The sequence below is a fragment of the Glycine max genome, chromosome 7 (assembly GCF_000004515.6).
Source record: "Glycine max cultivar Williams 82 chromosome 7, Glycine_max_v4.0, whole genome shotgun sequence".
Classification (NCBI taxonomy): domain Eukaryota; kingdom Viridiplantae; phylum Streptophyta; class Magnoliopsida; order Fabales; family Fabaceae; genus Glycine; species Glycine max.
Window position 1 is genome coordinate 18,414,376 of NC_038243.2, and position 19,062 is coordinate 18,433,437.

The 19,062-nt window shown below is 37.4% G+C and overlaps 1 protein-coding gene across 1 annotated transcript; it reads right to left on the minus strand.

Annotated features, from left to right (window-relative positions):
• Positions 1-4,918: 4,918 nt before the first annotated feature.
• On the minus strand, positions 4,919-5,290 carry LOC102667789 (uncharacterized). Its single transcript, XM_006584228.1, has one exon. The coding sequence runs from the start codon at positions 5,288-5,290 to the stop codon at positions 4,919-4,921; it is 372 nt and encodes a 123-aa protein (XP_006584291.1).
• Positions 5,291-19,062: the final 13,772 nt, after the last annotated feature.

A 19,062-nucleotide genomic window follows, 5' to 3' on the forward strand; every position in this document is an offset into this window, starting at 1 on the left:
CATTTCGAAGACGACAATGTCTTCACCTCAAAAACTTCAATATCCTTTTCCCCTGTGCTTCATAGGACTTGATGTCCTTTGTTTGTACGTTTTTTTTATAAAAAAAGTTAAAATGAAAATGAAAATGAATTAAACGAGAAAAGAAGGAATTTCAATGTCTTCATGCCGGTCGGGTAAAGATTCAGCTTGAACGAAATTAATATCTTATCTTTACTTCCCTTTTATCTCCAATAAAAGATAAGTAACGAGTGGCAACTGTCATACCTTAATTTCCTCCAGGGACCATTGTTTGTTGGCACGTGACCTTCGTTTGACCACCTTAAAATGTTTAACACCCTTCGTTGTGGAATCCGTAAAGTTCCAGGATGTTTCAGGAAGAAACTAGCTAAACACATGAAATCGGGAGTGTATTTAGTAAAGTGGGGTGTGTGTAAATAAATTGTTACACTCTAATTTCATTTGGGGATCATTGTTGATCACTTCGGAAGGCTTAACACTCATCACGGTGGAATCCGTAAAGTTCCGTGAGGTTTCGAAAAGAAAACAGCCAAAAACACAAAAACAGGGGATGAACTTATCAAGATAGGGGTGTAAATAGAAATTCGAATCTAGGCCCTTTCAGAACATCTTGGAAGCAGGCTTGCTTAAGGAGGAAGCAACTAGATGGCAAGCTCCTTCCCGGTTTGTTGAAAAATGTCATCCGGGGCATCCGAGGCTTCGGTAATGCTTCCGCAAAATTTTTGAAAATCTTAGGTTAGCATATTTCGCTTAATATTGGTGAAAGGGAAGAGAAAAAAGCGGAAAATCAAGTCCGAAACACTCCCGTAAGGCTTCCGTAACTTTTCTGTAAAGTACGAAAAGGGGGGTGAACTTAGTAATTAAGGTGCGCTCGGAAATCTTCCTCAACAAGCCTCTGGGCGGCAAGCACCTCCTGTTTTCCCTATAAATAGGGGAGGGGGCTGTTTCAAAAATGTTCATGACCCCTAGGCTATGCATTTCGGCTATTTTGGGTGAAAAAAATGTGTTTTCATGAAGAAAATCCAAGTCGAGGTGCTTCCGTAACGCTTCTGAGATGTTTCCATGAGCAAATCCATGAATATTTTCCGTCGTTCTTCACCGTTCTTCATCTGTTCTTCGTTCTTTATTCGTTCTTCAACCGATAAGTGTTCAAATCCGAGACTTTCAATTCATTTCTTGTTTTGTTTACTTTTATTTTCATTTCGTTCACTTTCGGTTTTCTCTTCTTCCATTTTTAACGTGCTTTAACCGTTAATTTAAGTTGTTATCTTGCCAAATAATTGATAAAATGAATTTCAACCGATCATTTGTGTTGTAATCTCGTTTAACCACTGTTAAAATGAAATCTAACCGATTGTTCGCGTTGTAACCTAGATTAAATAAAAAAAAGACAAATAATAATAAAATAATCAAAATATCTTTGAATAAAATCATCAAAATATATTTGAATAAAATAATAATAAAAAATCAATCGGACATTTTTCTTTGAAAGTTTCTTTGAATTAATTGACTTATAACCAAAGTGAAACTAATGCTAAAATCAACTCACAAATCAAGCTTTGTTTGGAAAAGTCACTTAAAACCGTTTTAAGGTCCAACATCTTAAACGATCCTCTTTGCTTTTGTTGGTTAAAATGGACCATTCAAAGCATAAAACCAACACATAACTTTACCGCTTCTGCATGAACTACGTAGGTCTGATTTCCTCATCGCAATTGAGGATACGTAGGAGCAAAAGTCCTGCTTTTGTCGACCACCCTAAGAGATCGTTAATGGTCCAACGCCTTAACGTTTCTCTCCTTTTAAAAACCAAGAGATCGTTAATGGTCCAACGCCTTAACGTTTCTCTCCTTTCAAAACCAAGAGATCGTTAATGGTCCAACGCCTTAACGTTTCTCTCCTTTCCAAAAATCAAAAGATCGTTTAATGGTCCAACACCTTAAACGAATTTTGTTTGGTTAAAATATATCTTGCGAAAAAAGATAAAAACAACTTAACCAATGTTTAGTTCTGAAAAAACTACGTAGGTCTGATTTTCTCATCGCAATTGAGGAATACGTGGGAATGAGGGAAACACCCTTGTCGACCACACCAAAATTAAAAACATAAAAAGCATAAAAACACAAAAAGACATAAAAAGGGAAAATAAAACAAATTGAAGTCATGATATTGCACATTTAATCAAAGGCTATCGTCCCTTGTGGCTAACGCATGGGGTGCTAATACCTTACCCATGCGTAAATACAACTCTCGAACCTTTCACACTTGAAGTTCGTAGACCACATGTTCCGGTTTTTCCGACGTTTTCCTCAAATAAACGTTGGTGGCGACTCCGCACATTTTTCTCCCATGGAAGACGCACCCATGAGCCCTCGCGTTGCCCTCCCGTCGAAGGGTTGGTTGTGACAATAAGTTTGCATAAAACTCCTTGACCTGGGCCACATCAATGTGGTTATCAAGCTGCCTGGTCAAGGCCTTGTGCCACCACCTCCTCTCGAGCTCCTTTCGAAACTCGTCGTACTGGGTGACATAGAGATCCACATTCATCTCAGGGAGGATGTTCCTAGAGTGGATGTTCTGCTCGTACCTCTCCTAAGCGACCTCTGATACAAATCTCGTGGTATCATATGGCTCTTGAGGTCAGGAAGTGGATGCTCTTCTCTTTCTGGAGGCCATCTGCATCAAAACAAGCACGAGAAAGGAAGTTAGACAGGTTTTATTGAAGACTGATAACAGAAAATAAAATAGGAAAATGGACCGGGCGCTTAGCGAGGTAGACTCGCTTAGCGCGCCTTTAGAAAATAACATCATATGCTTAGCACGCAGGGCTCGCTTAGCGCGACAACAGAAAAATAAAGACTCTAGCTAAGCGAGACACCCTCACTTAGCTGAAACAACACAGTGGCTAAGCGAGTATGGCTCGCTTAGTGCGACACACTACCTAGGCTTAGCGCTAGTGAGCGCTTAGCGGGAATCGACTACTGCAACATTAATAGCTTAGCGCTAGTGAGCAAGCTCGCTAAGCCTTATTCAAAAACAGAGAAGAAATTGTGCTTAACGAACATGACTCGCTTAGCACATGAACAAAATTACGCAAAACTAAACTGCATTGGGCTGAGCGAGATAGACTTGCTTAGCCTAGGCTTATTCATATTCAAAGGCATGGTGGCTTAGCGAGCGTGGCTCGCTTAGTCGCAACCAGAATACCAAAAGCCTCTATGACATCGGCCTAACTAAGCTTACTCGCTAAGTGCAGCATGTCGGCTTAGCAAGTCCATACGAACTTAGGAATTAAAAACTTGAAATTTAAAGGCTCGCTAAGTCGTAGTGCAGTAGCTTAGAGAGTTCATACAGAGATGTATAAATGTAAACAAAAATGATGAACTCGCTTAGCGGGACAGGGCTCGCTTAGCAAGTACATTGAAATTTCTAGAAAAAATTGAGGCTTCGAAACCTCAACTCCCTAGCCACTTTCAGGCATAGGAAGCCTAAGGCACAACCCTGCAATCAACCTACATTACCTACTAAATTAAAGCCCTAACAACATACAATCTAAACAAGACACTAAGAAACTAGAACATCAACAACATCAAAATCACAGTGAAATTAAAATGTCTTCTACCCTAGGGTTCACAAAATAAACTCAAAAATGACAAGGGATTGCAGCACTTACTTGGATTGCAGAGATGAGTGAGTGAATGTGAGGCAATGAGCAGAGAAATGGAAGAACAGTGCAAGAGAAATGCCAATGATTGCAAATGAGAGAAAGGGAAGTTATAAGATTGTGCAAATGGTAACTGCTTAAGGCATTTATGTTTTATTTTTGGCAGTTTCGATCTACTCTCTAAGCACAAGTGACTCGCTAAGCGAGCACTCAGTGACGTTTGAATTTTCAGGATTTAAACTCATGCGCTTAGCGAGACCAACTCGCTTAGCCCAATTCGAAAAATAAGAAACCTGAGAGGTTTTTGGGCTTAGCGCACAGGTGTGCGCTGAGCGAGTTATGCAACTCTTATTGGCCTGCAACTTTCGTTAAGTAGGACATGGCTCACTTATCGAATTAAATGCCTCATGATGCAGTAGAGGGGTCACGCTTAGCGAGATGGGCTCGCTTAGCGCTATGCCATTTTAGAGAGAGTTATGGGCTTAGCGGGTATGGTACGCTTAGTCCAATAGCCATGAAAATCCAAGAAGAGAGCCTTCTACGCTTATCGCATAGACACGCTTAGCGAGAGACTATGTCGCGTTTAGCCCTATTCCATTAAATGCAATTCCAGAGAGGTTTCTGGGCTTAGCACGACTGTCTCACTTAGCGAGACCCCAACAACCAATGTTTGGGGGTTGCACGCTTGGCGAGAGATGCTACTCGTTCAGCATATAGAGTATGATTCACTTAGCGCATAGAGCGGGCTGAGCGAGGTGGATGACTGAAAATTTTTTCTAAGTTCTTTCCTCATCCAATGCTTCAAATAAGCTTTTGGCCAACCCCTCTATCATACCAAACATGTTTAAAATCTTACTCTAGCAATCTCAATTAAGTCAAAACCTAACTACATGCAATGATGAACATAAAAATGATTGAGAAAATCAAGAAAAAGCTGGGTTGCCTCCCAGTAAGCGTTTCTTTAACGTCACTAGCTTGACGTATGGTACCTCTATGGGTCTTGTGAAACATTAGCTTTGGAAATCTGAGCTATGTCATTCTCAATCTCCTCCATCTTGGAATAGACATTTCGGTCAATTGAGTGTTTCACTGCATCAAACAAATTGAGGGTAACCTTCTAGTCATCCACACTCATCTCTAGATTACCCTTTCCCATATCAACCACACAATTGGCTATTAACATGAATGGATGACCTAAAATCAGTGGAATTTTAACATCCTCTTCAATGTCCATTTTCACAAAATCTGCGAGAAAGTGAATTGATGCACTTTGACCAACACGTCCTCCACTACACCATATGACCTTGTGATTGAGCGATCTGCCATCTGCAATGTCATTCTTATTGATAAGATTTCTAGCTCTCCAATCCTTCTGCACATGGATAAGGGCATCAAACTAATGCTAGCTCCTAAGTCAATAAGGGCTTTTCCAATTGACATAGCACCAATTGAGCAAGGGATTGTAACACTCCCTGGATCCTTATACTTTGGTGGAAGGATTCTCTGGATAACAACACTACAATTTCCCTCCACCACAACAATGTCACTGTGGATATATTTGCCTTTCTTGGTCAACAGATCTTTGAGAAACTTGGAGTAAAGCGACATCTATTGCAAGGCTTCTCCAAATGGAATAGTTATCTCCAATTACTTGAAGATATCAAGGAAATGAGCAAAATGTCGTTCCTTGTCCTTCTTAGATGGCACCAAAGGATATGGTGCTTCCTTTCCTGTACTTAGAACAACCTCCTTCTTTTACTCTCTGGCCAACTCACTCTTAGTCTTTTTCTCTTCCTCACCATCTCTCTTTTTTTTCATTTTTTTCTTCCTCCTCTTCATTTAATTTTCTCTCTTTCAACTGATCTCCCTCATTTTCTTTTTCTACCTCATCTTTTAACTCCTTCTCCTCAATAGTCCTACTCTCATCCTTCACAATAGTCTCCCTCTTGCTTCTAGTCATGACAGCCTTACATTCTTTTATGGGATTTTTCTCTGTATTAGCTCCAAAACCTCCAGAAGAATTCCCAGAAATGCTTAGCTAGTTGTCCCACTTGGATCTCCAGTTTCTTGATGGCTGACTCAGTGCTCTTATGGTTAGACATTGAAACCTGCATAAACTGAGCCAAAGTTTCTTCTAGCTTGGTGGTCCTCCCGTACAAGCTAGGCCCTTGATTCAGAGGTCTATTGGAAGGTCCTCCTTGATCTTTATTGAATTGATTTCCTGGATGTGACCTCCATCCTTGCCCCTGATTTTGATTGAAATTTCCACCTTGCTAGTAACCTGAAAAACCACATGCATGAAATCCTTGTCTATTTTGATTTCCCATGTAATTTACTTCTTTTGCAACATCATCTTGGGGTATGCAATAGTCGAATTCATGAGCTCCTCCACAAATACTACAGCCTCCAACCTGCATGACAGCAAAATGAGAGGGCTGAGCCGCTTGTAACTGCGTTGGCAACTTGTTAAGTGTCTCGGTGAGTGATTCCAGCTGCTTAGCAAGCAGCTTGTTCTGTGCCAACAATGCATCTTGTGAAGAAAGTTCTAACAGACTTCTCTTGGTGGGTATATGAATTCTATCACGCAAAATAGCATGATCACTAGCATCCATATTCTCAATGAGTTCCATTGCTTCTTCAGTCTTCAACTTAATCTTTCCCCCCAGCAGAAGCGTCTAACAATTGCTTGGACTGCAGTCTCAAACCATCAATGAAAATATTCAATTGGATAGGCTCGAAGAATCCATGAGTAGGTGTCTTCCGCAGGAAACCACAGAATCGTTCAAGTGCTTCGCTCAAAGACTCATCTGGAAACTGATGGAATGAAGAGATTGTTGCCTTGCCCTCAACTGTCTTTGATTCCGGGAAGTACTTCTTCGAAAAATTTTCTACTACTTCTTCCCATGTCTTCAAGTTGTTCCCTTTGAAAGAATGCAGTCATCTCTTTGCTTCTCCAGCCAAAGAGAATGAAAACAAGTTGAGTCTCACTGCATCTTCCGGCACCCTTGCAATTTTCACTTTATTGCAGATTTCTATGTATGTTGCAAGATGTGCATAAGGGTCTTCATTGGGCAGACCATGAAACATATTTCCTTGAATCAGCTGGATCAAGCAATATGGATATGTGATATTGTGTGCTTGGACTTTCGGCCGCACAATGCTTGTGAAAAATTGCGGCATGGTAGAGCTGGAGTAGTCCTCAAGAGTAACCCTCTATGGTTGCTCGTCCGCCATGATACGTGGTTCAGATGCACCAACTTCGGATTCCCTCAAGTCTGCTGGAAATGCTGAAGATGATTCGGATGAACGAGTTCCCTCGACACTTGGTTGTACTGTTCTCTCTTGTAAAGCTTTTCTCGTCCTTTTTTCATTATTTCTCCTGCAAGTAGCTTTAATCTCCAAATCTAGTGGAGCTAAACCCCCTGTTGCAGAATTACCTCGCATATAAGAAGCAACTAAATAGAGCAGCAGTTAACCAAGTCAAGAGAAAAAATTGAATTCTATCTATTCACAAAATCAATCAAAGAATAAAGAATAAATGTTTTCAAACTGAATTATATTCTCTAAGTGGAAGGAAATTCCCCAGCAACAGCGCCAAAAACTTGTTCACTGGTCGGCAAATATACCGATTCACACAAGTAATATAAAACGGTAAGACCGAGTATCGTATTCTCAGGGAATTTGTTTCACCTAGACCGTGTACATTCAGTATGGAAACACTTATATGGATTAAAAACAAGGTATATGTTGAGTTCTGTACTAGAAGATCTATTTGAACATAAACAAAATATCTAAAGCTAAAAGAAGTGAAAACTATCAAGTTAAGAGTGTTGGGGCGTTCTACTGAGTTTCTCTTGATGTGTAAAATGTATTTTTCCTTATTGAACGTTATCCTAGTGTTCTTATGCTGAGAAACTACTCAAACCATGATTCCTCACATGAATGAGCTTAACTCTCTTTAGACTTTGGCCTTGATCCCTCAACAAACTTGTTCTAAAAGAGTTGCATTAAGATTACAACATAAAATGAACTAGATCACTGCACTCTATTCCTAGACATACAAATTTCTAGCTTGCTCTATTTGATTCTCACAAATAATATATAAATAAATAGTAAATATTTGATTCTCACAAATAATATATAAATAATACGTACATTTTTTCATAGTGAAACATTTTCTGAGAGAAACAAAATTTTATATTCATTATTTTTTCAGTCTCTTTACATTCATGATTAGTAAGGTTTAGACAGAACATTCTTATTTCAATATTGACCCCTCGTATAATCATTATTTATATCAAGTAATAGTTATATCTAAAATAATTTCTTATTTAATCCGATTAGAACTAAATTCTTAATTATTTATTTATTAATACATATATAAGTTTTATGTCTCTCATATCATACATTAATTCTAACTTAAGAAATAACTGAAAAATTTATAAAAAAGAGAATTGATGCTACCAATTTAATAATGCAAAGGAATAGGTAACAAAAGCAACTAAACCAACTCCTCCTAAATTCTCACCCCCAAGAGGCATCTTTAGGGTGTATTTGGTTTACATTTTTATTATCTGTTTTCATTTTCTGTTTTTATTTTCTGAAAACTATTTTCATTTTAAAAAAATTAGAATTCTGAAAACATGTTTGGCTTGAGTTCTTATTTTTTGCTTTCAGGAAATAAAAACACTGAAGGAGAGAAGCGTGTGAAGGAAAGAAAAAAAATGTATTTTTAGACGATTTTGGGAGAAGAAGGAAAAACGAAATTGAGAAAAAAAAAAAAAAACAGAGACAATATGAGTTTAGAAATTGACCTAACATTTATCTATTTATAACTAGATACTCTTAGTCTATTATTTATACTATTTTTTCTTTATTTTTATTATTTTATAAAAAAGATCTCTATTTTATTTCTTAACAAATAAATAAATAAAATATATTTTTTATTTTCTCTCAAATCATTATTTTAATTAATAAAATTATTTCTCCTTATTTATTTAATTATAAAAATTTCATCATTTTTTTAAACTCTATTTATTTATAAATAAAAATACTCTTTAATTTATTTAAAAAAATAAAATGTTACACACATAATTATTATTAACAATTTATAATCATTTTATTAATTTCATTCTAGATCAAATAAATACCATACATTCATATTATAACTAATAAAATGATAAAATTCAATTATATTCAAGCAAATACATAACTACATCTCCTGACTATGTCCATCTGGAAAGACATTCCTTGGGAATTTTTGGGTGATTTGCCGTTTCTGACTGAATGAAGATTCCACGTACCACCTCATACCTCAGGGTCAAAAAAGTTAGATTTTTCCCACCCATGGTGAAGAATTACTGAAACGCCTTTATAACATGGAGCGAAGCAACTCTGTGCAATAGTAAGGGTAGTGCCAACAAATATAAGAGTATACCAACCAAACAGAGAAAAGTTCTGTTATCACCTCTGGTTTCAACCATGCCTGCCTTGAGCTTCACACCTTCGTTAAGGTTAGTTAGTATATATATATATATGCTCTTTTCCAATAACCTTGTTTGAAGATTTTTTAACTTACCATTTTAACATTTATTAGATTCTTTACTCGCACATCTTGGTATCTATTTTATCCCTATTCTTTCTATTTTTAACAAATTGGACATTTTTTTGTTGAGTTGAATTGGGTTTTCTATTAGACTCTGCCTTGAGCTCTATCCTGCGTTTCTAGCAAAAGACTAACTTTTCTTTTTCCTTTAATGATTGTGCTTATTTACTTAGGGACCAGGTGGTGAATGTATTCAAGGAATTGCAGGAGATCCTCTTCAAATTCTTAACATTGCTGATTGCTTTGGTTTCAGTAAAAAACAGTGAGTCAGGAAAGCTTTTGTTTACAGAACAGCACAAGCTAATGATGTATCTGATTTTAACCATTGTCTTATACTTCTTCTGTGCTACCATTGGGACGATATTTCTGATATACAAGGGAAGCCTTCTTCGACTCATAATTTGGGTCATGCTTATTGTGGGAGCTGTTGTTTCAGTTCTGGCTTTGAACTTCGTCTCAACCATCGTTTCTTGGATCACTTTGGCCATGTGGCTTGGAATATTCGCAGTGGTTGCCTACGACTATGGTGTTCCTCAAAAGATCAAGAATTGGATTAAGGATCCATGACACTGAGTTGATTAATTAAGGTTGTTGCCTCTGCGAAGATATGGTGTGTTCACATATGGTAATAGACTTTCCCATTTAAGCGTCCGGTGCCCTGTGCCTGTTATGTTGTTCTGTGTTTTAGTTTGAGTAAGGATCATTATAGATTCTTCACTAGAGAATAATCTGTTGGATTGATGAAAATAACTCTTATTTTTAATGCTTTCCTTTTCTTTTTTTTCCTTTCTCTTCATGTTTAATGCAAGACTGCAGCACACATTATCATGTTTTCTTTTAATGCTTAGTAATTAACTTTAGATGAAAAAAATGAAGCGTATCATTTTTTTCTTTAATGGTCTACACTTTTTTTCTCTCTCTCTCTAAACTGACCTTATACAAACCAAGCGTAAAAAAATATGATGTTGATCTAATTCTAATTTTATAGGTCAAATAAAACTTAAGATTAACATTATATTCTTTTACAAGATTTTTGCACTAATCTTCTTAATAGTTTATCAAATCTGACGGAAAATTCGCTGCTATTTCCTTCATCTTGCTGTGACTCTTTTTCCTCTCATTTCACTTTCCACATTTTGCGTTAATTTCATTAATTTTGAAAATTTATTCTTGGATATAATTTATGTTTGAAAATGTTTTGTAATTTTTTTATTATGTTTTTCCATACTTTTATTCCCATCAAAAAAGATAAAAATGTGATATTTATATGGGAATATGAAAATTTATTCCTTAAATACACATGTAACTTTCATTTTTACTTTTTTATTTAAATTATTTTAAATTTAAAAAATGATCCTAAAAATATTAAACATAACCGAATATGTTTTTAAATATACCCAAAAATAATATTTACATATTCCTGAGAATACAACGTCATTATGTGGAACAAGCGATTCATATATATATAATTAAAGACTAATTTTATTTTCCAAGTGAACGAGGTTAAAAATAAATAAGCATGATTATATATAATATTACTAATATAATTAATATTAATTAATCACTTGTGGGACAAAAATTATCAACATTAGACATTTTAATAACTTTATGAGGTATTAATTCCTTGTAAGACAAATCTAATCACCATTACACATCTCAATAACCCTATGACATATTAATCACACATCAATAATTGTAACAACTATATTCATTTACTCGAAAATATTTGAGGTAAAATTAACTATACTTACATATTTAATTAATCAAGTGTGATTATGGTTGTTCAAAAAGTATCTATAAAACAAACTTAACTATGAATCAAACTAAACTGAGAGTTAAAAAACTCGAACCATTTTCAACAATGCATCAAATCGAAGGAACAATTTCGTTCAGTTCAGTTCGAGTGGACAATTATGGTGCCATGCTTATTGTGGGAGGTGCTGCTTCATTTCTGGCTTTGACCATCATCTCATTCGCTGTTGCTATTATCATTTTGGCCTTGTGGATTGGAATTTTGACGTTGTTTGTGTATATCTATGTTGTTCCTCAAAGAAACTCAGGTTTGCTGCCTCTCTATACAAAAGCAGAGCACCCCTGTCAAACTCTGTTCACTTGTTTAGTGTTATTGTTTCTCAATTTTGCTTTGTTTGGTATCTATTAATGTTATACTTTCCTTTGTTTAAATTTGATTTTGGATTCTTGAGTCAGAAAGAATATGCCATTGGATTGATGAAACAACTGTGTTTATTAATACTGTTTAATGGAGGGTGTTCAATCATATTTCCAGTCAAATGTCTAAATGGAGATATGAATGCAAAATAGATATCAGTAAAAAAAATAGAAATGATGGACTTGAGATAAAGTTAATCAGCTATGCAGCCTATGCTATTTAGCAAGATAAAAATCTCACACAAATATATGGTAAATCTGACTTCTTTACGTATTGTCAGACAAATATATAAGTTGACAAATAAGTAAAATTAGAGAATTGGTAGAAAATACTAAAAATCATGTCACGTAAGTGGTAGATAATTTTAGTGGAAGTAAATTTGCGCAAATGATCGTTATAGTTTAATTTATGATTGAATTGTTGAAATTAATTTAGATATATATTTTAATTACAATTAATAATTTAAAATTTATTTTATCAAAATTAATACAATTCAACTTTGACATAAACAAATTCTAAGTTAATTATTAAAGCAAATCATCAACTGCATGTATCATATTACCACTTTTCAATTTTAGTTTTGCCTTAATTAACTACATTCAGTTTACAATAACTTCTTGCTGTAAATAAATTTGGATTTATAATCGATCTAATTTAGACACATTAATTGCTTTGCTTATTTTACGGTATACTGTACTACTATGCAGTATGTACTTGTATTCGCTAAAAAAAATGTACTATGTACTTGCGTATTTTAATATAATTTTATTTTCTGAAAACTATTATTAGCCGTTAACCTCTTTTGGGTTATATTTTTTTAATTATTTAGTTGTTTAAAAAACTTTTAAACATGATTACTTTTATCATAGAAAAATAAACAGGTTAAGGCTAATGTAAGTCGGAAAACTTGTACCATTCAACAAATGTTACAAGGAAAGAAACTAACTAATTATACAGTTTGTCTCAAACTCGTTTATACTATGGCTTTAAACTCAATCGAGAAGTATTTAATAGTCTAATAAATATAACTCTGTTGATAATAAATATTGAATTTGTGAGAAAATATTTGAATTTGCAAAATATATTCTTAACAAGTAGTCGAAAACATTACGTGTGATTTAATAGAAAATTAATATAATAAATTAAAATTGTAAAGTAATAAATAAACTATAAAGTTACAACTAATTAATATATGCTTATTCTCAATTAATGACGAGTTGTTAACAAACCCTTTGACTAGATTTGAAACTCTATTTAATTAGTAAGCTTCGACACTATTTTGTGATAAAATATATGAGACAATAGATCAAATATACGCTTTTCTAGCTAAAATCCAGTTACCTAGTTAGCTCTTAGATTACAAGTTCCTATATCGTATACTTTTGTCAATTTGCATATAAATAACCTAATTAAAGCTGGAGTTTTATAATAATTGGTATCCGTGTATGCAACGCAGTAATTTAATTTAATTTAGCAATAAAATTTATCGGTACATATATATATACAATACTATAAAAAGTTGATTTTTGGGATTTTAGCCTTGGAAAAAGAGAGGCTAAAATGCAATTTGCATTCTTCTAGTTCTCATATTTGCAATTTTAGTTCTTATTTTTTTTATAAAAAAAAATTCACAATTTTAATCTTTAGTGTCAATTTCAAAGAACGTTAATCTATGTTGTCTGTAAATATTAACTAAAACACGTGTTTATTTATTATTTACATAATAAATGTTTTTTAAAATATTTTAATTATTAACAAGCTTAATTTATTAAAAAATATAAAAATTTCAAAGAACGTTAATCTATTTAATTTGTAAACATTGACTAAAACACACATAAATAATGTTTTTTTAAATAATTTAATTACTAATGAGCATAATTTATTAAAAAAAATACATAAGTATGAAATTAAAAAAAAGATTAAAATTGTAGATTTTTAAGAAGTAAGGGACAAAATTTCTCAATTAAAAAAATAGAAAGACTAAAATTATAAATTTTAAAAAAATAAAAGACAAAATATCTTAATTAAAAAATAAAATAACTAAAATTGATGATTTAGAAAAATAAAATGACAAAAATTACATTTAAAAAAAAAAACAAAAGTTGATTTGAAAAAGAGGCCCAAGTAGCTACCTAAAAAATAAAAATATAGTAATAATTCAATTAAGAGACGTTTGTTTCACAAGAGTTTTTAGTTCCAAGAATACTAGAGGAAAAAAATAATTAAATAATTTTGTCTATATTTTTACTTTGATAAACAATAATCTCACAATTAATTATTAAAATTAACAGGAAAATAATAAAAAAAATATGAAATTTATCGATAACACACCCGTAACAAAAATAATTATCCCAACATGCTTACGTTTTAAATTTTTTCTCACTAATTATTTAAGTATTTTATTTATAATATAATATAATTTTCATTTATAAATAAATTATTAAACAAAAAATATTATCATTTTTTAAAAAATCTAATAACATAATAATATTAAAAAATTTAAATATTTTACTAAAGCAAATATATTATTAGACAAAATTCAGATTTAAAAAAATATTTACCTACAAAATATTTTATATAAATTAAATAATACAAGATAAGTAATTATATTTAATAATATTATTTTCTCATAAAAATTTAATTTTAATAAAAAAGTATTTTTTAAATCAATTAAAAATATATTTATATAATATAATATTTATATTATTTTAATAATTTAAATTAAAATAAAAATTTAAACATACAAATTAATTTTTTTTCCAATGCACCATGAAAACTTTTTATACGTGATTATGTGTAAGGGCCGTTAGGAATGTCGGGCACTAGGGGACAGGCTATACGGGTTGTAACAAATTTACACCTGCTATTACTATAAAATGTATGCTTTCCTTACCAGGGAAAATAAGAAGAAGCTTATTCATTCTTTCTATTATTACTCGTAGCTTTTAGCAGTAGAAGTTCCTAGCATTTTTGGTCCGACCTGCCACTTCTGATCAGCACCCACCATGCCGGAACATAATACCCCCCAAGCCACCCTCGACCGCCGGGAGGAGGCCGTACAACGTCTCACCCAAGCTCAGGCAACCTTATCCCAGAACCACGCCAACCTCGCCCAAACACAAACCTCCATGACCACCAAACTCGACTCTGTCCTCAAACACCTCGCCACCTTGACCATCCCATCACCCATCCCTCTGCCACCCCCGCACACCATCTCTCCTCCGCCTCCCTCACCTAAGCCGCACATGAAACTTGACGTTCCTCATTTCGATGGGCAAGACCCGGTAGGCTGGATTTTCAAAATCAGCCAATTCTTCGATTACTAGGGATTACTTGATCACGAGCGCATTACTGTCGCCTCATTCTATATGGATGGCCCCGCGCTTTCGTGGTACCAATGGATGACCCGTAACAGGTTCATCTCCTCCTGGTCGGCGCTCCTCCAAGCCTTGGAATCCAGATTCGCTCCTACATTTTATGAAGATCCACAGGGGCCCTCTTCAAGTTACAACAACGCGGTTCTGTTAATGATTACTTAACAGAATTTGAACAATTAGCTAACCGTATCATAGGCCAGTCTCCACCCTCTTTGTTGAGTTGTTTTATTTCAGGATTATACTCGGAGCTCCGGCGAGAGGTTCAGGCGCTTCAGCCTATGTCGTTGCCGCAAGTTGTGGCTCTTGCAAAGCTTCAAGAGGAAAAACTCAAAGATCGTCGTTGGCCATCTCGACCACCACCTGTGCACTCGCCCGTGCATCCATCACCGGTTTCTCCTCCCGGCACTGGCTCTTCCCTGATTCCTTCATTAGCTTGACCTCCGATTAAGAGGCTTACTGCCGAGGAACTCGTAGTACGCCGCGACAAAGGTCTCTGCTACCATTGCGACGATAAGTGGATCGTAGGTCATCGTTGCCGGTCGCGCCTTCACTTGCTCATCGCAGATGAGGACGATAAGGATATAGTCCCGCCACATCAAGCTACTTCCATTGCCCCTGACAGTCCCCACCCACCACAAGCAACTCTCGACGTCCCCCAAATCAGTTTGAACTCTCTTTCCGGCATGCCGGCATCGGAAACTTTTCGCATCCATGGGACCATTGCTCGCCACCAGGTCATTATTCTAGTAAATGGTGGGAGTACGCATGATTTCATTTAGTCTCGCCTGGCCTTCTTCCTCCAGTTGCAGCAGGTTCTCGCCACTACCATGCATGTAATGATTGGTAATGGCAGCACCATCGAGTGCAATACCAGGTTCCCTTCGATTCCAATTACGATTCAGGGATTCTCTTTTGTTGTGGATTTGTTCCAACTACCCATCGGTGGCGCCGATATCGTCCTCGGGGTCCAATGGCTGAAGACACTTGGACCGGTCACCATCATCACGTTCCTGGGCCAGTCCATTTCCCTCAATGCTGACGTTCCCCTCTTACCCAATCCAGCCTCGGCCCAACAACTTAAACGCTTGGCCCAGACCCACTGCATTTCTGTTGTTTACCACCTCACCCATGTACCTGCCCCACAGCCCAATTTACCTGTTTACCCTTCCCCCACTCCACCCACACCCCCACTTACTAAAGTTCACCCCCCCTTACTCGCCCATCTTCTTCAGCATTACTCCACCTTGTTTCAGGAACCCAACCAGCTTCCCCCTCCTCACACCATCACCCACCTCATCCATCTCCTTTCCCAATTCTAGCCCAGTGAACGTGCGTCCCTACCGATACCCCTACCCCCAGAAAAACGAGTTAGAACGCCAAGTCACCGCCATGCTCGAAGCTGATCTCATCCGTCCAAGCCATAGCATGTTTTCTTCTCTGGTACTGTTAGTGAAGAAAAAGGACGGGAGCTGGCATTGTTGTGTCGACTATCGAGCACTGAACGCCATAACCATTAAGGATAGGTTTCCAATGCCAACTATCGATGAGCTTCTAGATGAAATCGGAAAAGCTTCATGGTTCTCGAAGCTGGACCTCCGACAGGGGTTCCATCAAATCAGGATGCACGAAGATGACATCCCGAAGACAGTGTTTCGCACCCACCATGGCCACTACGAGTTCAAGGACATACCATTTGGCCTAACCAATGCTCCCTCCACCTTCCAAGCATCAATGAATAAGTTACTTCGGCCATTCCTCTGTAAATTCGTTGCGATCTTCTTTGATGACATATTGGTTTATAGCCCGTCGTTCGATACTCACCTCGATCATCTTGAAGTTGTGTTCACCTCACTCCAGCAACACTCATTTTACCTTCATCGTTCTAAATGCGATTTTGCAGAAAGACAACTCATCTACCTCGGCCATGTCATCTCGGCGGTGGGGATCGCGCCAGACCCCGATAAAATCCAGGCAATGCTTTCTTGGCCTGTGCCCACCTCGCCCACAGACCTCAGAAGTTTTCTGGGTCTCACGAGATTCTATAGAAGGTTCATTCGAGGCTATGCCGCCACTGCTGCACCGTTAATGACGCTTCTTTGTCGAGATAAGTTCCAGTGGAGCACCGATGCACAGAAGGCATTCGACCACTTGAAGTCACTTATGACACAAGCTCTATATTGGCTTCCCCAGATTTTACGATTCCATTTTACCTAGACACCGATGCTTCGGGCACAGCCATTGGCGTCGTCTTGCTTTAGAACTCCAAACCTATCGCCTTCTTTAGCAAACAACTTCGCCCTCGCCTGCAACAAGCTTCCACTTATGTTCGCGAGCTGCACGCAATCACTACGGCGGTGCGTAAATGGCGACATTACCTTCTCGGTCACCCCTTCTTCATCTTGACTAATCATCGAAGCTTGAAGAAATTGATGACACAGGTCATCCAAACTCCTGAGCAGCAGCATTACATGGTTAAGTTACTCGGATTCAATTACATGATCCAATACAAATCAGGCGCACAGAACGTAGTGGCGGATTCTTTATTCAGAGTTCCACCCCCTTCCACCATGCTGCTTTTATCCATTCCACATTCATTGTTCATGGACCAGCTTCGCAAATCTTGTGCGACAAACACGGCGTATCAAGAAATGCTCCATAAAATTCTTCACCATCCCATTGACCATCTAGGATTCATAGTTAAAAATGGCATGATCTTCTCGCAAGACAAGACGTGGCTTCCGGCAAGCCACGACCTCTCAAGGGTCCTCATGGATGAATATCACCTCACCCCTACAGGCGGCCATATGGGTGTGGCGAAAACATTCTGCCGCATTAATCAACACTTCTGTTGGCCTCAGATGCGCCACGACATCAAGCAGTATATCCGCCAATGTGCTACATTCCAGACGACAAAGCACTCTACCCTTAAACCGGCAGGACTCCTGCAACCCATCCCACCTCCTTCTTCCTTATGGGTTGACCTCTCCATGGACTTCGTTACAGGCTTACCAATATCTCAGGGCTACACGACTATCCTGGTCGTGGTGGATCGTTACTCTAAAGCAATCCACTTGGGTCCCCTTCCCCAGCATTACACTGCTCATAAGGTTGTCGTCCTCTTCCTGGACATTGTTTGCAAACATCACGACTTTCCCGACAACATCATCTCGGACAGAGACCCCATTTTCCTCAGTGCTTTTTGGCGCAACCTTTTTTGTCTCAGTAGGACTAAACTCCGATTTAGCATAGCATATCACCCGCAATCGGACGGACAGACGGAGGTTATCAATCGAGTGTTGGAGCAGTATTTGCGCGCTTATGTTCATGACCACCCTCGACAGTGGTCTCACTTCCTTTCGCTTGTTGAGTATTCGTATAATACTTCAGTACATAGCGGCACGAGCCTATCACCGTTCGAGGTTATGTTTGGCAAACCTCCACCAGCACTCCCTTTATATGGCGCCGGGACTTCACCCATTGAAGCAGTCAATACCATACTTTCGTCGAGGGAGACAATTCACAGTACACTCACTCGCAGGCTACAAAAATACCAGGCAAATATGAAGCGCATTGCAGATGCTCACTGTCGGGATATCTGCTTTAACGTCGGAGACTGGGTTTACATTCATCTCCGTCCTTACCGCCAAACTTCATTACAACCAACGTACTCCAAACTCAGCAAGCACTTCTATGGTCCTTACCCAATTGTTGAGAGAATAGGCCAGGTAGCGTATCGCCTGCAGCTACCCTCCTCGTCGAAGATCAACCCTGTGTTTCATATTTCACTCCTCAAACTCCACCAAGGACCACATCCCACAGCAGTGCCGGACCTGTCCGCTTTCACTATTGATCACCACCCCCTGGTGCACCCATTACGTATTTTGGACTGGAAAATGGATGAGTCCACTACGCCCCCAACTCTGATGACACTGGTTCAATGGGCTGGACTTCCGCCCGAAGAGACCACGTGGGAAAACTGGTCCAAGCTCCAAAAAGTTTACAACCTTGAGGATAAGGTTTATTTGCAGACCGGGGGCATTGATAGCACCACACAAACGCAACTCCCACCTGCATCCAGAATATTCTAAGATCCCATGCAGGAGGCACGGACAGAGGAACCCGCACGTGGCAATAACCGCACTCGCACAAGGCCCGGATATTTACGTGATTATGTGTAAGGGCCGTTAGGAATGTCAGGCACCAGGGGACAGGCTATACGGGTTGTAAC

What these genes read in the sequence shown, in the direction of transcription:
- LOC102667789 (XM_006584228.1), bottom strand. Translation starts at nt 5,290, where the DNA reads ATGTCGCTTTACTCCAAGTTTCTCAAAGATCTGTTGACCAAGAAAGGC.